The 20,925-nt window shown below is 34.6% G+C and overlaps 2 protein-coding genes and 1 long non-coding RNA gene across 4 annotated transcripts; 2 read left to right on the top strand and 1 right to left on the bottom strand.

Moving 5' to 3' along the window:
• Positions 1-875: 875 nt before the first annotated feature.
• On the top strand, positions 876-17,560 carry LOC123678049 (armadillo repeat-containing protein 2). 2 transcript variants are annotated; one of them, XM_045614823.1, is made up of 14 exons: positions 877-1,315; positions 2,521-2,665; positions 8,682-8,956; positions 11,241-11,465; positions 11,526-11,773; positions 13,933-14,035; positions 14,108-14,280; positions 14,391-14,587; positions 14,644-14,812; positions 14,974-15,117; positions 16,282-16,516; positions 16,571-16,717; positions 16,768-17,028; positions 17,198-17,560. In XM_045614823.1, exons 1-14 carry the CDS (start codon positions 1,186-1,188, stop codon positions 17,413-17,415), a joined length of 2,670 nt encoding a protein of 889 aa, XP_045470779.1. In that variant the 5' UTR covers positions 877-1,185; the 3' UTR covers positions 17,416-17,560. The 2 variants fall into 2 exon arrangements, with proteins under 2 accessions (XP_045470777.1, XP_045470779.1); XM_045614821.1 differs by having other exon boundaries at positions 876-1,315; positions 11,241-11,773.
• A 1,030-nt stretch (positions 17,561-18,590) lies between these two features.
• LOC123678050 (UMP-CMP kinase 2, mitochondrial-like) lies at positions 18,591-19,985 on the top strand. The gene is made up of 5 exons (XM_045614824.1): positions 18,591-18,747; positions 18,824-19,014; positions 19,067-19,190; positions 19,249-19,693; positions 19,817-19,985. Exons 1-5 carry the CDS (start codon positions 18,657-18,659, stop codon positions 19,929-19,931), a joined length of 966 nt encoding a protein of 321 aa, XP_045470780.1. The 5' UTR covers positions 18,591-18,656; the 3' UTR covers positions 19,932-19,985.
• On the bottom strand, positions 19,772-20,615 carry LOC123678051. The gene is made up of 2 exons (XR_006747187.1): positions 20,145-20,615; positions 19,772-20,075 (listed from the first exon to the last, which is right to left on the bottom strand). It is a non-coding gene; the product is annotated as an uncharacterized LOC123678051 (long non-coding RNA).
• Positions 20,616-20,925: the final 310 nt, after the last annotated feature.

Genomic DNA, 20,925 nt, shown 5'->3' with positions numbered 1-20,925 from the left:
TCTAAAGATGGATTTGAACACCGCCCAATTCTCGAAAGAACGTGCTTGAGACATAAAACCAACCGTTCTACGGCATAGTAACCACGTTCCGCTATGAAGATGGAAGGTGTATAAGGCAGGGACCACTAAGTGGCCATCTCATCAGTGATCCCGGTATGAAACAAATAAATCCTCTGAGAAAACGGGCACCCCAAAATTGGCTATAAGAACCGTCAAATTGATTCATTACATACAATTGAGCCTTTGGAATTGATTGAGAGCAAAAATTTTCTAAATACCCTAAAATTTTCATGGTTCGCGTTATGCAATGTGAAGAATCAATTGGAAAAATCAATCAGTCCACTTTTTCTTCGGAAAGTAAAAAGGCTATTCACATAAAATTTAGTGTACAAATCGGTTGCTCTACCGCATCGATCCTCCTAGCTCTGTATATCACACTCATTTAACAATGAAGAAACCAAAAACATGATTCGAAAACATTAAATACAATATTCTCCATCGAAAAGTCCTAGGCCCAATAGTTCCGGAAAATTTTATTAGAAATTTGTAAAAAAAGTAATCACCAAACTGATATTATTTTGTTATAGACATTTTATCCACATTCTGTGAAATTGTAGACCATAGTGTAAAAGTAAGTGTTTTTATTTCATATAATCTCCTAGTAAAAGAAAACCCCATTCGAAAGATAAATAGAGTTCATTACAGTGCCTAAAAATAATATTCAAAAGAAAAGTACAGTATTCGACTTCCGTATAATATTAGCTAACACCCAATCGAACGTATCATCTATCATTACACACTTGTTCAATAATACATGATTTTTCGATTTCCTCACCCTACTCTACTTTTAAATGACATCTAAATGATGACAAGGTAACATCACACTGACCCACTGACACGTCCGTATAAGACATGTGGATTCAGTCAGGTGTCAACGGACTTGGCTTCTACCAAATGGAAATACATTAATATCGATTATTTTCCACGCAAACTTGCATGTCTGGGAAAGCGTTTATTTTCCGAAATTAATCAATAGTTTTCCCTCAACAAGAACTAGGTTTAAACGGACGGACGGCAGTACAGAACTGGAAGCGTCAAGTGCCGCACTTGAAGAAACATTTCTTGGGTTCCAAATCTCATTTATGGATGTGAAGGAAGCTTAACAGAAGACTACCTTAGGTGCTGATGACGATGGATATGAAGAACCAGAATTTCCACATCAGTGGAAACGGAAAATTTTCCGCGTCGATATTTGAGCCATCCCATAGGAAAACAAGCGCGGAAATCATCAATGAAGCCAGACACGCAATAAAAGGTACCTACTTACAATGAGGAATTCCTTTTGATATGAGTGATAAAAAATCGTACGAAAAAGGATTTATGATAAGTTCTAAAAAATACTTTAATTTCATTAAGTTTCGAAAAATGAATTGCCGAAAAACAACAAATTCATAAGGTTGATGTAACCAGACTCATACTCACGGTATAGGTATTTGTTTTTAACGTCGTTTCGACAATATCGTTATTTTTTAATGCGAAAAATTCTCTAAAAGCTTTTCAATTTTGATATGTATAACATTTCATAGAAAATTATATTTGATTTGTGATGGTGTAATGACACTATAAACAGGGTGTTCCTAAATTGGAGGTACAAACGAAAATTACAGATTCTTCAGATCGGTTCAAGAAAAAAAGTCCTATAAACATGACCCGCAAACGCTTTGTTTTTGAGTTCAAGGTTTAAAGTTTGATTTTTCTTTTTCAAGTTTTTTTCTCAAAGCATCTTTCCTTGGAAATATATTCAACTTAAATTTGGCATATTCGGATTCAAAATTTTACTCATGTGATAAGCAAATCTACAGGGTGATATTTTTTCTGGAACAGTTTCAGCGGGAAGAAAGAAGCGTTTTTCCTCCAGACCTTCTTCCTAGTGGACTATTGGTAGTTTAGAAAAATGTAGAATAAACTTTGGTTCAGTAGCTACCACATTTTTTGATTTGATTCGATTTAATTTTTTGCTGTTTTGTCGTATCCGCTGCTGATTTCAATCAATTCTCTAGTAATTCAAAGATCCAGTTGGAAAGCTGTGATGAATGAATCAATCATAAAATGTTATACTTATTTACCCAGTATGAAGCTGAACATTAATGAAGATTCATTAATAGACTGGTATAATCATCACAAAAAAGTAGGACTACAAGAAACACCCTGTAACTCGAAAATAAAGCATTTGCGGGTACATATTGATAAGACTTTTTTCCTTAAAACTCTCCAAACAATTTCTCATTTTTCTTTGTACCTCTTCTTAAGAACACGCCGTAGCTCATACAGCGTTTTCAATTCAAAAGATTCAACATACAATCAATTTTTATAACTGATTTCAATTAAAAAACCGGTTGAATTATACAACTAGCTCTACGAGACATTTTTGCTTTAAGTATAGAATACTCAACTGCGAAATGGTGTGGAGTATTATCGACATGAAAATTTTGGAATTCATTCTAATTTTCAATATTTCAGAGACACATACACCTGCTGAAAACGTCCTGATAAATCCTGCAGTTCACCCTATTCAAACAAAAAGGCCTTTTACACCGAGGGAAAAAGAAAGACATCTTTTCGGTAATAAATCGAAAACTGCAAACAGACCGCCCAGCTCATTCAGGTAATTTGTTGTTCGTTCACTTTTTCTATAGAAGACATCAATTTTCAGGGTAGTTTGAGGTTCAAAGCAACATATGGTAATGTTCGTTAATAAGCAAAATTTACCAAATAGCTGGATATCAAATTTTCGCAATTTTTTGAAAGATTTTTCTTTGATAGGATTGATATTTCTTACAGAATTTTTGACTGATCTACTCCCAACACGAATTTATACAAATATTCCTTTGATTTTTCTAACACATTAGAGAGAATTGTTCAACTTTTTTCCTCAAATAGATAGCAGGATACAAAAAAATCACAGGAGAACCTCGAAAACGTCTAGAGGCTTAGACTTTGTTCCAGAAAAATATTTACCTATGCATTTTGTCGGACAATTGACATGTCATATTGTTTAGACCAGACCATCAAGTGTTATACAGAGTGTTCCACTATTGACGCGAAGCTCTATTACGATTAAGCGCCGAAATTATCGAATTACTATGATTGGGTTTCATTGGAGCTACATTCTCAAATTGTTTGGAAATACACAGGGTTCAAACAACTAAACATGATTTTTCTTATGGAACACCCTGTTTTTTCATTGTATTTTCAGATCGCATTGTCATTATCCAATATACATATAGATTCTAATGGTGTCATCAGATTTTTTCTCTTTTCCATTGTTTCAGGATTGCGATAGTCAATTTTTTTTCTTATGAACGCCATATTGGAACTCCTTATGGGGTGATAAAGAAAAAAATTACGAATTCAACAATGTATCACACTTTACAAAAATATTGAGTTTAGGTACGCAAATTAAAGAGTTGTTATGTGAAATCATCACTTGACTACCGCGTTACTGAAACAAGGGAAAACAGAAAAAATCTTAAGAAACCATTAGTATCCCAGATTGGATAATGGCTATAAACCAAATTTCGTGAAGTTATATCCAAAACAAATGAGTTATATAGAACAAAAAAATTTCGATGTTCAATTTTTTCGAGATATCTCGGGAACCAATGGAGATATTTCGGATCTGTTCACACCAACTCACTCATCCCTAAATAACGCAACTTTTTTGTAATTTAAGCCACCCTGTCTTTCTAACGGTTTTCGATATCCCTGTATATTGGCCCCTCTAAATAGTTCTAACCCTGTATAATGTAAAATGTAATAATATTTATTCATTTTATTCATAAGACTGATTCTCTTGATAGCAAATTTTCCACAATTTTTTTAACCAGAAAAAAAATTAACGTCTCCATAACGGTACTTAATATCAATTTTTTTTTTCACACTCAATTCGATAACATGCTATTTCTGCGAAACCACTTCGATAAATCTCAATAATGAAACGTTATACAAGAAATCGAGAATAGACACGCAAACAAGCAACGACCTTTCATTCTTTCACACAATACAAACATTAGATGATCTTTTTACTGGAATTAATTCCATGTTTTTGCCAGACGTGTTTTCTTTCACTCTTAATTTTTAAGTACTTCTATCGACCTTCGTCTGGCGATTCAAAGAGATTAGATGATAAGACTGGAAAGGCAAAAAGGGAAAATTATTCTTATATGTATAAAGGATGAAGAGGGGATTATTCAATAAACAAAGCAAAGGAAAACTTAACATGCGGATAATTTTTAGAAAAAATGTCCTATAGACATAGGCCCGCAAACGCTTTGTTTTCGAGATATAACAGGCCAATGAAAAGTCACCGGTCTACCATAGTAAAACAGATTTTTTTGGAAAAATACGATTTTATTATTCAACATAGTTTCCTTCGAGAGCGATGCAACGATTATAGCGATCTTCCAACTTTTCGATACCATTTTTGTAGTACGATTTGTCTTTCGCTTCAATATAGGCCTCAGTTTCGACGATTACTTCCTCATTGGCGCTAAATTTTTTTCCATCGAACATTCTTTTAAGGTCTGAGAACACTAGAACAGGAAAAAATCGCTGGGGGCAAGAACTGTCGAATACAGTGGATGCACAAGCAATTCGAAGTCCAATTCATGCAATTTTGCCATTGTTTTCATTGATTTGTGACACGGCGCATTGTGCTGATGAAACAGCACCTTTTTCTTTTTCAAATGAGGCCGTTTTTCAACGATTTCATCCTTTAAATGATCCAATAATGCTATATAATAATCGCTGTTGATAGTCTGGCCCTTTTGGAGGTAATCAATGAATATTATACCTTGCGCATCCCAGAATACTGATGCCATAACCTTGCCAGCTGACTGTTATATTTTTCCTCGCTTTAGATTCTATTCATCGTGTGCAGTCCACTCAGTTGACTGTAGATTGGACTCCGAACTGAAATGATGGAGCCATGTTTCATCCATTGTCACATATCGACGCAAAAATTCAGGTTTATTGCACTTAAACAGCTTCAAACACTGCTCAGAATCATTAACACGTTGTTGATCGATTAGAGCTCGCGCGGCTCACAATTTGCACACAGCTTTCTCATGTACCGGGTTTTTCACCATAATTTGACCCCTCCTTCAACTTTGTTACTAGAAGAGGTACAAAAAAATGTTTTTTACAAAAGTTTCACGAAATCGACTAATATTTTTTTAAATGATTTCACAAAACGAAATATATACAGAGTGGGCAACATATTGATAGCAACTTCATTTTTTCAAATGGAACATTCTGTATATTTTTCTATATTTGACTAGCTCTTTTTTCCCTGATTTCGAATATATAACATATATTTGGCCTATCTCTCTTATTCTGAGTACCTCAGAGTTTCAAATTCTAAGAACCACCTGGCAAGCTAAGTGATTGTTTTCAATTGGAAGGCTGCGATATTCAAAATGCCCTTTTTTGAGTTATCTCGTTGGCTACGATATATAACATACGTTTGTCATTGAATAAAACTATTCATCGAATATGCACACAGAAGCGGAAAAATTTGAAATATTTTCGCTTTATGTGGAGAACAATAAAATAAGAAACCTACAAAGAGAGAATATATGGAGTTGCATCCAAATGATCCAATTCCAATTTATAGTGAAAAACGTATGTCATATCGTTGCCAACGAGATAACTCAAAAAGGGCATTTTGAGTTATCGCAGCCTTCCACTTGGAAATTTATTACTTTTGCCAGGTGGTTCTTAGAATTTCAAACTCTATGGTACTCAGAATAAAAGAGATAGACCAAACATATGTTATATATTCGAAATCAGGGGAAGAAGAGCTAGTCAAATATAGAAAAATATACAGGGTGTTGTTCCATTTGAAAAAATGAAGTTGCTATCAATATGTGGCCCACTCTGTATATATTTTGTTTTGTGAAATCATTTTAAAAAACACTAGTTGATTCCGTGAAACTTTTGTAGAAAACATTTTTTTGTACCTCTTCTAGTAACAAAGTTAAAGGGGGGGTCAAATTATGGTGAAAAACCCGGTACAAATAATGTAATATTGAACTAACTGTCAAAAGATGATGTTGAACAGACAGTTGAACCGTCCAAATTCAAGAACCTTAGAGTTTTAAAGAATCCAAAAATAATTTTCAAGTTCTGTATTACGGAAGCATTCCTATGACATTGTTTCTGAAAAAAACCATCTGAGGGTGGCAACAACCCCCAATTGAGCTCCCGATATTCTATTGCTCTTGGTGATTTGTACTTTTACTTCCTTCGTTTATATTCCTCTCACTTGTTATGTCTGTTCCAAGGTATTTAAATGTTAAAGTTTGTTCAATTATTTTGTCATTGCGATGGATAATTTGCAGCGTTGGGGTTGCATAGACTCGAAAGAAAAATTTGAGAATCAAATTCTTAACGAAATATGTGTCGTTGAATGCAATATTTGCCATTCGTGTCGGTTGGTTATGTTTCCAATTGTTTGAAAATATGATATTGATTTTCCTTCGTGTTTGATTGTGGCACCTGTAAGGAGGGCCCATTTCACCCACTCCAGAAAAACATAATAGGTGGGTTTATTTCTCATCAAAGCATTGACCTCGACCGAAGAAACCTCCCATTATTAGCTCCAAATTAATTCTAAGCGAAGTCATTGTACTCGATATTAGATATTACCATAAATTATGCACCAAATCTCAAGCTCTCAATTATTCGCAAAACAATGAAATAATGTTCTTTTTGGCTTGTAAAGGGTGTTTTCTTTTAGAGGTATAAAACTTTAAATTGCAATAAAACAACGTTGGATTATTCGATTGACATGAATTTTATTTATCCGCGAGATAATATTGTGGCATTACATTTACATATGATTTCTGGCATATGACCGCCACGGCTGGCTCGGATGTAGTCCAATCTGGACATCCAATTTTCGATGACTTTTTCCAACATTTGTGGCCGTATATCGGCAATAACACGGCGAATGTTGTCTTCGAAATGGTCAAGGGTTTGTGGCTTATCCGCATAGACCAATGACTTTACATAGCCCCACAGAAAGTAGTCTAGCGTCTAGATCTTGGAGGCCAATTCACAGGTCCAAAACGTGAAATTAGGCGGTCACCAAACGTGTCTTTCAATAAATCGATTGTGGCACGAGCTGTGTGACATGTTGCGCCGTCTTGTTGGAACCACAGCTCCTGGACATCATGGTTGTTCAATTCAGGAATGAAAAAGTTAGTTCTTTACCGATCACCATTGACTGTAACGTTCTGGCCATCATCGTTTTTGAAGAAGTACGGACCAATGATTCCACCAGCCCATGAAGCGCACCAAACAGTCAGTTTTTCTAGATGTAACGGTGTTTCGACATACACTTGGGGATTAGCTTCACTCAAAATGCGGCAGTTTTGTTTGTTGACGTAGCCATTCAACCAGAATTGCACTTCATCGCTAAACAAAATAAAATGGACGTAGTGCGCGATACGTATTCCGCACAGAACCATTATTTTCGAAATGAATTGCACTATTTGCAAGCGTTGTTCAGGCCTGAGTCTATTCATGATGAATTGCCAAACCAAACTGAGAATAAATCACTTGACAGCTGTTAAATCGGTCGCCATCTTGAACAGTAATGCCAACTTGAAGTTATATACCTCGAAAAAAACACAAGTGAAAGAATTCAACAAGTTTCTAAAAAAAACATGACACAATTCTGAAATATATGTAAAATGCTTAAAATAATAGACTTCTTCCGTTTGAAACTTCAACGAACGACATAATGTAAATAGTTTATTTGTAATAAGTTGTAGGGAATCTATCGATTCCTTCGAAAATATTCGAGTTGAGTTAAATTTCGAAACAAAATGCTAAAAACAGAAGAACTCGGTGTAAAAACTTGGAATGATCAAAGCCACACCCATAAGGGATCTGTAGAAAGGCTTTGCTAACGGTCGAATGGAAAACGGCCTGAATGCCCATAAAAATCGGCATTTCAGGGCGAATATTTCAATTGAGGTCAGTCCAGTCTACAACTACAACATATGTTCAACACTTGCACCGACAACGAGAAGAGTAAAGATTTTCACATCTGTTCCCGAGACCGGCGAAAAAGTACCTGCGACCGAGACGCAACGACCCAAGTGTCCAGCGACCCTTCAAAAACGATAAGATCTAAATATAATCTTCTTCACACATTTTTAGTGGGTTGAAAATAAATTGAATAAGTGTTTTTATCCCGTTCTTTTATTTCCCTAATTTATCCTTGGCCGTGAACTACTTTAATCACAGTATAAGGACCACAACCCACAAAGTGTACGTTCTAGAGGAGCGCTAGAATTTTCAACGTTCCAGACCTTCTCCAGCCTGGAAAACAGTGAATCCGCCAAGAGAAACTTTGAACACTATCTGTGTCAATTTTCTTCTTTACAATTTAGTCCAGTATAAAAACCTAAAATTTCTAGACTAACGAGCCCATTTCAGGGAAATACCATGGTTGCTTGATAAAAAGCTATTGAGTTTTGACCAGAAATTTGTTGTTGTGGTGAAAATCCAGAACTTTTTCGATGGGCTAGACAGATTCGTCATTTGATATTTTTATTACTTTTTGGTCGACTATAGTATGCCATCTTCATCCTCAACTTTTTCTTTTACAGTCTACGTTATCTCCAGAATGAATCGGACTTACCAACAAACAACTTGCAAGAAACTAATATGATATTATCTCCGTCCATGTTGGCAGCTTCAACAAGATTAAGCGAAGATGCCTCGTCCAGCATCAGACATAGGTCGAATTCCGTTTCAGAAATCAACGACGATAAAATCTTCAACATCGGGCTCAAAGACTTGCCCATGAGGAAAGTTAGACTTCCCTCTCTCGAAAGGCCACTTCCCAAGAGGAAGTTGTTCAAGAAGAACTCTTTGGACAATCGTAAGTTCTCGCTTATTTTATTTTCTATGCATCCACGTAAAATAGTTTTTCATCTATGAAATCTAAAGTATGGTGGTTTCTCAAAATTTAGCTTTCTTGCCATATTCTTGTTTTTTAACATTATTGCAATTTTCGTTATTTCTTTTCACTAGCTGACGAGGTTCCACTTAATTAACGCGTGCAATAGCAGAATCTTTTGAAATTAACAAATACAGATGAAAAAAATCTTCTGGACGAACAGATAATTAATAATCTTCAGAATATTCTGAAAATTGAAGTTTATCTTCATCGATTTTCCTCTACCTTCTGGTGGTTCTTTGCTAAAACGAGAGGTGGCTCTACATGCTGTTAAATACTCGAGAGAATGGCACCAAGCTTCTCTAGAAGCTAGAGATGTACTCAATCAATTTAACAAACATTTTATAGGTTCAAATAGAAGCAATAGTGGTACTGATGCGGACAACAGTAACATCAAATCCTGCAACAATAGCATATTTTTAAGTCCACTTATAGAGCAAGAAACATACCAATACATTTTGCAACTAAAAAATAAAAATTCAGTGGGAAGTGATAACATACCAGTAAAACTGCTCAAGAAGTGTGCATCAATAATAAAAACTCCACTTACTCACATTATAAACCAGATTCTACAAACAGGAAAATATCCACAAAGATTAAAGGAAGCAATGGTGAAACCTATCTATAAAAAAGGAAGTAAAGAAAATATTGATAATTATAGGCCAATATCATTGCTATCTAATGTGAATAAAATATTTGAGCGTATAATTTTTGACAAATTAATGCAGTTTTTTGAAGCAAAGAACATACTTTCGAAACAACAATATGGTTTTAGACAGGGAAAGTCAACATTGAATGCAATATATCAAGCACTTACTTCTATCATCAGGTCACTAAATCAAAATAATGTTACAGCGGCTCTCTGTCTGGACCTGTCAAAAGCCTTTGATAGAGTCAACCATGAGAAATTACTGGCAAAGATGGAGAAATATGGTATTAGAGGGGTAGCACTGAAGCTCATTGAATCCTATTTATCCAAAAGAACCCAAAAGACAATAAGTAGAGGAAGAAATGGAAATATAATACGATCTGATTCCAAACAAGTATTGAACGGTGTACCACAGGGTTCCATATTAGGACCATTGCTCTACATAATCTATGCCAACGATCTAGTTCAGACTACCAACAACGATGTTATAATGTTTGCAGATGATGCATCAATAATATGTAAAGCAGAAAATCAAAATGCATGCATCAAAAGTCTTGAGAATGATCTAAAAAATATGAATGAATGGTTCCTTAATAACAACTTGATGCTAAATTTGGAAAAAACAAAACTTTTAATATTCAGGGAAAAGAATGAACAACTAAACTTAAGATTCCAAGATTGTGCAGTTGAGTCAGTTGAAAACCTGTCATTTTTAGGAGTGAACATAGATCGTAATCTCAACTGGAGTAGTCACGTTGAGAAGATTTCACCAATGATAGCACGCTATGGCTATGCATTGCGGACTATAAGGATGATAGGGCTGGATGCTGCTCTGACTGCCTATCATGCCTACGTTCATTCTAGGATAAGATATGGAATCATCTTCTGGGGAAGATCTACAGAAGCGCAGCGAGTTTTTCTTTTACAAAAAAGATGCCTAAGAATCATCTTTGGCATGAATCAATATGAAACCTGCAGGAACATATTCAAGAATTTCAACATCTTAACACTGTACGGTCTATATATATATGAATCAGTGATGTTCATAGTAAATAACTATAATGATTTCAAAGATCTTCAACTCCAACATTCCTATAATACAAGAGGAAAAAATATTCTTCAAGAGGATAAGCCCAATTATTCATATTTACAGAAAAATGTAACTTATAGCTTGCTGACATTGTGGAATAAGTTGCCAGAAAAATTTAAGTCATTACCAAATAATTTGATTCTTATTGATAAAAGTTATTATAATATAGGAGAGTTCTTACAGGAGGGTGATTTTGAGAAGTTGTAATTCAATTTTTATAGTTTTTCTTCATGTTTGTATGTATTTTGATTGAATCTACACCTGTATGGTATTTTGATTTAATAAATTATTATTATTATTATTATTATTATTATAAAGGTGAAGGGTGTATATGGCAGGAACCACTGAGTTGTTATAATGATCATTCCATCAGTGATCCCGGTATGAAACACGGCATTCCTCCCATTATAAAAATCTCCAAAACCTGTCGATATTCTAAGCACATCTGAATCTATACTTTTTTTCAGTGCTGGAAGAAACTGAAGAGGTAAAGGCGCCTCAGTTCCGAAACGCGTACAGCTCTCCGGAAGAAAAGACCGAATATAACCAATCCAAGTTCAAGACACCCTTCGGGCGACCGTCTAAAAGACAGGACCTATCCAAATGCCTGCTTCTCGGTCCACAAAACCTGGAGAAGATATTCGACAACAGACAGATAATAGAACATTCGACCACGCTTTTCGTGGAAAAAGGTTACTTTAATAGGGAACTAAAGAGCAACGAATCTAAAAAATTACAAACCTCCATTTCAGTATTGGAAGCTGAAGACAAGACTGTGGACGATATCGTGGCATGTTTGAACACTCAGTCTTGCGTGAAAGCCGATGAAGAAACTGTAGTTAGGTTGCTTTCAGAGATGTACGACTGCATGGAGAAGCAGAAGATGCTGGACGTAAAGGTCACTTCCAAAATGAAGATACACATCTTGAAGTGTCTCTACAGATTTGTCGAATCTCCAAATCCGGTGTTGCTTTTAGGTCTGGCCAGGATCATCCTTGCGGTAATTATAACTGAAGTGTTCTTTTTTTCCACGGAAGATGTCCCTCTGACCTCGAAATGTTTATCGGTTTGCTATAGAGGGTGTTATCAACAATGTACAATAATATACTAACTGACAAAGAAACTGTACCCAGAAGGAGCAGTTCAAATTTTAATTTTTTTTTGTGACACATAGATAGTATAGCAAGGAGTGAAATATTGAATTTGGAGATGAAAATCGTGAAGGTTTTTTCATGTAAACAATTTTTGTTACTTAAATATTGTAGTCGTTTTTTGCAAGTTTTTCGAATTTTACAACAAACCAGCTGCTCGAAGAGATCCAAAGTCGATGTTTAGTTGTTGTGAGTTTATCGCCAGCTAAGTGAATTTGAAAAAGATCGAAATAATGGTCTACGGGAGGCGGGGTTGTCATTTCGAGAAATTGCTAACTTTTAGAATAGAAATCCAACTACTGTTATGAGATGTTGTCAAGCGTGGTTTGATAATGCCCAAAATCGAAGAAGTGTAGGCACCGAACGTCGAAAGGGCACAAATGAAGTTCAAGATCGACGTCTAAGACTTATGGCCATTAGAGACCGATTTGCAAAAAAATCGATCTTTGGCTGATGAGTGGTTAGAAGAACAAGGCCATCCAGTGGAGCAAAGAACGTCAGCATTGGAATGTGGAATGGTATCAAGTCGTCTTTTCTGATGAATCTCGATTCTCCTTGGATGCACATGATGGCCGAAAAAGGGTTAGACGACGTCGGAGAAAAAGACCTCAGTTTGATGTTGAGTGTCATGTACACCGGACAGTAGGCGTTATGGTATGTGGTGCCATTGCACATGCAAGTAGGTCACCTTTAGTCTTTACTCGAGGTAACATGACAGCGCTACATTACCTTCAAGAAATAGTGGAGCCATATGTTCTCCCTTACCTTAAGTGGCTCGAGATTCCAATATTTCAGCAAGATAATGCCCGATCTCATGTTGCCAGAGTTAGTTTAAACTTTTTCGAAGCGACCCATGTGAATCTTTTGCCATGGCCGCCCAGATCCCCCGATCTTTCGCCCATAGAGTTTGTTTGGGACATCATGGATAGAAGGCTTTGAAATTCACCCCAGTCCCCACGGACTTTGGCGGTTCTGAGACATGAAGTACAAGTAGTTTGGGATAGTATCCCTCAAGAAGAAATAGACCATCTTATTGCATCATTGCCGAGACGTGTTGGGGAGTTAATAGATATAATCGCGATGGACAAACGCATTAACAAATTTATTGAAAAAAAAATTGCGAACGTTTCGTTTTTTCTCCAAATTTCAATCAATTACTCCTTGCTATACTATCTATGTTTTACCAAAAAAAATTTTTAATTTAAACAGCTCCTTCTGGGTGTTGCAGTTTCTTTGTCAGTCTATAATGCTGAAGTCTCTGACAGCCAGATTGTTTAGCAGAGTTGAGGAATTACGGGTTTTTTTATCCAGGTTATTGGACAAGAAACTCGAAAAGTAGACTAAGATTAAGATACAGGGTTTAGAGCAAACCTACTCCCACAAACAGAATATTTACACAAGAACTCTTCCAGCATCAAAACAGAAATCTCGACATATCTTTATATGGACCTTAATAACTTCAAATAACTTGAGACAAGCCTTCTTATCTAATGGTTACAGCTCGAAAAACATCAAACAAATATCAAGACCAAGACATCAAACAAAAGAAGATAGAGCTTCAGAAATGAATTCTAAGGAGAGCTAACTTTCCTTTTATATCATTGTTTACTGATAAAATCGGAATATTTATAACATTTAACCATTTTACAAAATATTGCAAAAACTATAATAAAATATCAAGATAAAATCAATCCAATTTCCAAGGCTGTTGATTATACAGGGCGTGAGGAAAACGAGTTACTTTTCCAGGAAGTTTCAGTTTACATGAAAGGCCACCCTCAATTTTCTAAAAAGATTCACCACCTAAAAACTTACTGCAGTTCTAGGAAAACGTCAAGTGCGAAATCGACTATAAACCGGCTAAAAAGCCCGTAATTTTCTAACTCTGTCTAAAATGAGATTCAATGTGCAATTTCAAGGCAAAGACTTCATATAATCATGAGCCCGAAAATGCTTACGTTCCAAGATACAACTCACTCAAACACATACTTAGGGCTCTAATTTTCAGCTCAAAGTTACTGGCAACAATCTCAGCGGTGTGTGTAAATTATTGTTCAAAGTTGCCAAGAACGATTGTAACGATCATCTCTTTCTAGAGAAGAATATCTTGGGTAAGATACAAACCAAATCGTCTTAATGGTTAAGAAGCATTGCTGAATTGCTTCTCATACACTCCTTTTCAGAACTACTTCTTGACGCTCTTGGTAGATCTAGTCCTCTGGACGACTCAGAAGCCTGTGTTTATGGTTATGGGGCGGTGAAATTCTTGTCCATGAACAATCAGCTCCAACAAAAGATGATTTCTTTGGGAACGTTGGATCTCATGGCCCTTCACATGAAGATCATCAATGTCGCTGTAAGTATTTTTTGAACGTGGGAGTTAGCCATGATACAGCTTTATGTTGACAGTGTTCTGGCCTGTATATTTTATAATCTGAATCAATCATGATTTATTCATTTCAACAGAAACTCGACAAAATAGCTATGACTGAGCAGACGAGACATGCTTTGTTCCAACTCACAGCAGCACTAAGAAATTTGGCCTCGGAAGACACAATATTCGAGAGATTCAACTCAAGTGGTGCTACATCTGAGCTGTGTGTCACTATGGAAATGTTTAGTGAAGACGCTGATGTTATCAGTAACATCTCGAGAATATTGAGGTGATAAATTTGAATTATTGCAATGAGCTGGTGATCACAAAAAATTTCAATTCCAGTATAATTTCAACGAATGGAAGTTGCTGTGATAAGATAATAGAGAAAAAAGATGTATATAAAATATTCGTTCAATTATTCGAAAAGTACTCAGGAAGTGAAGAGATTATAGTGAGATTGACTTACACCATGGGAAATATTGTGGCGAAAGTAGATAGTACAAGAGAGAAGGTAATTTTTTTGAATATGTTAGGTGTACATATAAACCATAAGATTCTGACTTTTTTGTTTTACTGTATAGAATTTATCGTCAAAATTATATTCCACAAAAAATTTTTGAAAGTTGTTATACTGAATTTTCATGGAAAAAGTTCATAGCAGGTTATTTTCAGTTCTTTCATGAATTTAAGTCAATTGACACACTGCTGAAACTGTGGAAGATTTATTTGGAAAGAACCCTGAAGGTCTGCTCCATGAAAACTGATGATGGGTCTGAAAGCGAGGATGGTAAATGTAGTGAAGATGTCATGATCAAAGTAAGTGATTGATGTTTTTCTGAAATAATATAAAAAACTAGTGTGGAATTTCTTATTACCCATCTCTCTTGAATCTTGAGATGATCGACAGCTTGTCCGAGATATCGTTGGTAAATCAGATCATATTGTCTTAATATCCTAACTACTGTTCTGTTCTTTCGCATTAGTTAATATTTTTTTTATGAATATTTTGATTCTGCTAATGTTATGGGTGATACTTTAATGAGGAGCCTACATCAGTCGTCCATCCCTTGCTCAATTATCGTTGTCTCAGCTCTCATTCCCCCTTTGTCTTCAGATATTGTTGAGAAATATTTCCTCCTTGAATGTCTTTGCAGCTCCTGATAACGACGATATTACAAGTCTTATTCTTTCCCAATAAGCCTCGTGTCCACGGTTTCCAAAGTACTGAAGAGAATCACTGCTGATCATATTCTTGAGTTTCTTTATCCAACATATTGATCCCCAATGAACAACAAGGTTTTCTTCCGGGTCGCTCAACTCTCTTCTTATGGCGGTGAATGACTTGATCAAACTAGTACACGTTGGTATTCCGATTGAACTTGAAGTATATACTTGGACTTTGCAAGGGCATATGGGAACTCGATGTAACTGGCTCTCTTGGATTGATGACGTTTTTTCTACACAGGCTGCATAGTTTACAAGCGGGGGGCCACAAGGATCGGTTCTTGGTCCAGTTATTTCTCTACATCTGATCATTGTGAGGTATCTTCTGTTCGTTGACGATACCGAATTCTACAGTATTATATCCCTTTCCTCTGACCAGCTACAGGTAGACCTAGATAAGATAGTTCAGTACGTTGGGCAGTGGCGGTTACCCCTATCAATCAATAAGTGTTTCGCACTGCATTTAGACAGGAATATTCCTGTTAGCACAGCTAGGTGTGATGGCCAACTCTGATCTTGACTGATCCAAGCACATTATTACGGCTTGAAATATGAAGACCGCCAAGTTATTATATACAACTTATTTGCAAAATAACCATTTCTCTTCAAGAGGGTCTTCCTGGTACTTTATTCAACTTTAGTCAATTAGGTATCAATTCAATAAATTATATTCAATATTTGAAGCTTCAGCAAATTTAAATGAGATTAAGCATAAAACATTTTGTTTTGTGGAATAACAGCAGCAAATTGTTTTAGGTGCTTCGAATAACAGCTAATATTGTCATAAATCCAGAAATAGGCAGAGAAGTGAACGAAAAATATGGATTAAAATTAATCGATGAGTTCCTGAAAGTTCTGATTAGCAATCCGTTCAAGAGAAATCAGGAACTCGTTTTAGCAATTTTGGGGACATTGAACAATCTTTCATATTACTACATTACTGAAACTGAGCAGGATATATTTCATGTGAGACAAGTGGATATAATCGAAGGTACATTTTTAGATTTATAATTATTTCAATTAAATAAGCTACGATTTGTTTAAGGCATTTCTGAATATACAAAATCGACCAATAACGAGTATGTAGTGGAAGCAATGAGAATATTAGGGAATCTATCGAGATCAAAAATAACCATATCCTACGTTGTGAAAAATGATATATTCCAAACATTGATTAGCTTGCTTGATCATTGTGAGTATTATCTAACAAATTTTTCCAAGGAATAAACATGAAATTTCCAGACGAACATCGAATCCTGAAAACTACAATGGGAGTGTTTGTCAATTTAATGGCAGACAATAAATCAAGAACTCTTTTTAAGAAAAGTGGAGGAGTTAAGAAATTGATCGCCATTCTGGAGAAATATGGTCAAAACGATTGGTTGATGGGAACTTTGGTTTGTCAAGCCTTGTGGAATTATGCCATTGACTCTATAGATCTATATGACTTATTTACTGAGGATGAAGTACAAAAACTACTAGTTTTGCTTGCAGATTATTTAGGTAACATAAAATTACATCTTCTCCTCTCTCAAATGCAAAAATATAATGTAAAAACTGTTTTGCTTGCAGATTATTTAGGTAACATGAAATTACATCTTCTGCTCTCTTAAATACAACAATATAATATAAAAACAAATATTATTCATAATCAAATCTTTTTTCCCAACAGATGATGAAAAGCTTTTTGGCATTAAGGATGATATTGAAGATTCTGATATCTATGCTAGCCAAGAATATATGATATGGGACGAATTTGCAAATGTTGCAACCAACTTGTTGGAAAAAATTGAATACTTTTTAGATACATTCGACCAAATAGATCTAGAGAGCAAGGAAGAAGTCAAAAAAAAAGATATCAGCACAAATTTATCTTTTGCCGCTTGGTAGTGAATAGTTACTTAGATTGTTATTTATATTATGAAAGAAGAAACTCTATACCTGTTTTCAAATTTTTTATGGCATCCTTATATATTTTAGTGTTGATATTTGTGTAAAATATTTTTACAACAAATAAACAGCAATAATAAATAAAGATTTTGTTTTAATTTTATCAATTGAATTCTAAGAAATTATTATTTCTTAAACAACATATTTGTTGATAATTGGATAAAAGAAATAGTATGTATACAAAAGTCAATAACTAATATGAATTCAATCGGTTATTTCTATTTTATTATCAGTCTCAAGTTATTGGTACAATTCACAATGAACAAGACTTCGAAACATCCTACCTCATAGATTATAAAAAAACAGTATTGTAAACTTATTCAGTCGTAATAAAATCTTGAAATGACACTAGTGGGATTCTCTTTGCATTTTTCCAAATAAATCTCGTACTCTCTCAAGAACTATTGTATTTTCACAATAACATGTCTCCTCAGTATATGGAGGATATATGGTAACATGCTCATCAATAATAATATTTTCTCCCACTTTTTTAGCTAGGATGAAATTTTTCGTCAGCCAATTGAGAAGTTTTTCTCCTCTTTCTTCAATATTCTTATAATCACCTATATCTCTAGGAGCTGGTTTATTTAAGAATGATGGTTCCACTGCTTCTTTTGAAAGTTCTTCAAGCGATTTTATGGACATGTAAATTAAAATATGTATTTTATTTTCATCACACAAAACTACAGTTTTATGAATTGGATCTATCACAAACACTACTCCTTCCACAAACTTGTTTTCAATAGTTTGTACCCTAACTTTTTTTCCCAAGAGAGTGGAAATAAAAAATACATCATCTTCTATTACATTAGAATTATCTTTATCCATAATAATAATTAAACCTTATTCTAAGTGATGTAAAACTGTTTTTAGAAACTAACCATCTGAGAAATAAACATGTCAAAATATTTTAAACTTTAACCAATAAATAACTATCATACCATAGAAAAAGTCATAGAAATCAATAAAATGAAAAACCTTATTTTCCTAAGATTAAGAACAAATCAAACAATATCTGATAGGTGTTCATTTTAATGTTTATCAACCTTATTATCACTTTAAATTTTAATTACATTTTGCAATTAGAAGTCATAATTCATTGATTTTTTCGACGTTCTTTGGTGTTGGTAGACCTTGTTATTTCAAGGTCCTGATTCAGTCATTTCATTTGTTAACCGAAAATGTTGTCAGCCCTAGTTCGTTATTTGGGGAACTACAGACTCGGTATCATTATTATTAAAGAACTTAAACCTTACGGTTACTCAAAATACGGTAAGTTAATCAATCGCTTAATCTAATCTTATCTACCCCAGTTTATGAATGTTACTAAAGCTATTATTTTTTCAAGCTAAACGTTACTATCACAATAAAATGTTTGGTGAAGGAGTAGAACTACCTGAAAAAGATGAACCAAAACGTCCTCCATATAAATGTGGTAGCTTCAATTCGAAATTCAAAAAAGCTGAAAAAACTGTGGAATATTTCAATAGATCAAGAACTTCTCTGGATTCAATTTTGAACCTTTTCGAAGAACACAAAGTTGGTAAGATAGGCTTTTTATTAGAAAGGTATTAATTTATTCGTTTTCCAGGATAAGGAAGCCCAGATTTCATACCTGTTAGAAACATATAAGGATATTCGTGAAAAATACTCTATGGAAGTAGGTAATAAAAAGAATTATCCACTAATAGTGCTTGAAGGATTGGATGGATCAGGTAAGTGTAGGAACTATGAAGTGAGTTGTTCAGTTAGTTCTTGTATTTTTTGTTACAGGAAAATCCACCTTATCCAAACAATTGGCCAAAAATTTAGGTGCTGAATGGATATCAACTCCTCCAAAATCACTTATTTCAATTCGTGACAAATTCGATGACCCCTTCCATTGGCGCAGTCCATTTTATTATTTCTGTAATTATGTTGCTGCTATTGATGTTACTAAAGCTTTGAAGACTAAACCAGTTGTAATGGATAGGTTTTGGCATTCAACGACAGCTTATGCTTTGGCACAAATGAAAGAAAATTACTATGATGTCATGAAAAGTACTGAACTTCCTGAGAAAGGAAGCGATGTTTATGAATGGCCTACGGACTTGTTGAAACCTGATATTATCATATATCTTGATGTTTCTGAAAATATGAGAATCCAAAGATTATCAAGGAGGGCTTCTAAAACTGATCAGGAGAATCTTCTAGAAGCAAAGCAGGAGTTCAGAAAAAAGTAAATAATTATCCATAGTAATTGTTTTAGATCAAAGATAATCTTGAAATAGCTCAAATTTAAATCATACATCAATAATTAATTGATATAGTTATTTATTATAATGGAATACTTTTCTTTCAGTGTTGTACAGGCATATGAAAATATGGCAAATCCTGGCATTTTCAAAGTGAATGGGGATCCTTCATTCAAAAATGTTTTAGAAAATGTTACAGCTAAAGTTAAAGAACTTTTTTAGATTGCATTTGTATTATGGTTTTTTTTTTGTTCAATAAAAAAGTAATTACCGAGATTTTGTGTTATACCTATTGCAGAAAATTTGAAAAATTAACTAATCTGAAGAATAAATGCCAAAAGGTGAATATTTTACTGAACTTGCTTTCTGAAAAAAAAACTATTCGAGATTCAGGATTCAAGTATTTGGGAAAACTGCTATACTTGTTTAACTTACGCGATTCTCAGTTGCAGAATTTATTAGTACGCCCACTCAATCATTAGTGCAAATCTGGTAGAAAAATTAAAGCTTGCAATTTCCATCAACCTATGTTTCATTATTTTTTCATCAATGAAACGATATTCAAATTTACGTAATTCGGGGAACCACAGACAACAGATAGAAAATCGTACGTTTCAAATTTCATGATTTTAAATTGTCATAGTATAAAAGTATGTAGAATTCTGTGGAAACATTTCTGAATAGAACACCGTGATACGAATTCCACTACTAGTCCATAGATGGCGCTTCAGTCAAAACAAGAAATTTCGACAAAATTGATAGATTTCCATGAAAAATGCTTTTCACATATTTGAACTTATTTTTCTCATTAGGAATACGAAATTTCATTTGCAATTCAGAAAACAGTTTCATGACTGATATTGCTTCTCAGCATAGAGATTAAGATCCTATTTTTTAGGATTTATACATGTGCTCCCCAGTCTGCTTAACTTTTTAATTATATTTGGTCTCCGGCTTTGAAGAATTCCGTTCGAAAAAAGCATTTTAGACCATTCTAAACCATTTTCAAGTCCTTGTCGCTTTATGTGTCTTCTACAATTTTCATTTGATTTTGGTGAAATTTGGTACGGACATCCTGTTCAGACCATAGATGGCTCTTTGAAAAATTCAGCTCTTCCAGACTTATGGTATCTGTTGAGCATGCGCAAACATGAAATTACCAACATTAACATATCTCGCGTTCTACTGATCCAATTTTGATGAAATTTGGAAGGAG

Source organism: Harmonia axyridis, chromosome 4 (genome assembly GCF_914767665.1).
Source record: "Harmonia axyridis chromosome 4, icHarAxyr1.1, whole genome shotgun sequence".
Lineage (NCBI taxonomy): Eukaryota > Metazoa > Arthropoda > Insecta > Coleoptera > Coccinellidae > Harmonia > Harmonia axyridis.
This window is presented reverse-complemented; position numbering and strand designations above follow the sequence as displayed.

Bases quoted from the DNA above. Each gene is read 5' to 3' on its own strand.
- LOC123678049 (XM_045614821.1), top strand. From the start codon at position 1,186: ATGACGATGGATATGAAGAACCAGAATTTCCACATCAGTGGAAACGGA. The intron at 1,316-2,520 runs GTACCTACTTAC...TCAATATTTCAG, and splicing joins AGCCAGACACGCAATAAAAG to AGACACATACACCTGCTGAA. The intron at 15,118-16,281 runs GTAAGTGATTGA...AAATTGTTTTAG, and splicing joins GTGAAGATGTCATGATCAAA to GTGCTTCGAATAACAGCTAA.
- LOC123678050 (XM_045614824.1), top strand. From the start codon at position 18,657: ATGTTGTCAGCCCTAGTTCGTTATTTGGGGAACTACAGACTCGGTATC. The intron at 19,015-19,066 runs GTTGGTAAGATA...TTCGTTTTCCAG, and splicing joins ACCTTTTCGAAGAACACAAA to GATAAGGAAGCCCAGATTTC. The intron at 19,191-19,248 runs GTAAGTGTAGGA...TTTTTGTTACAG, and splicing joins TGAAGGATTGGATGGATCAG to GAAAATCCACCTTATCCAAA.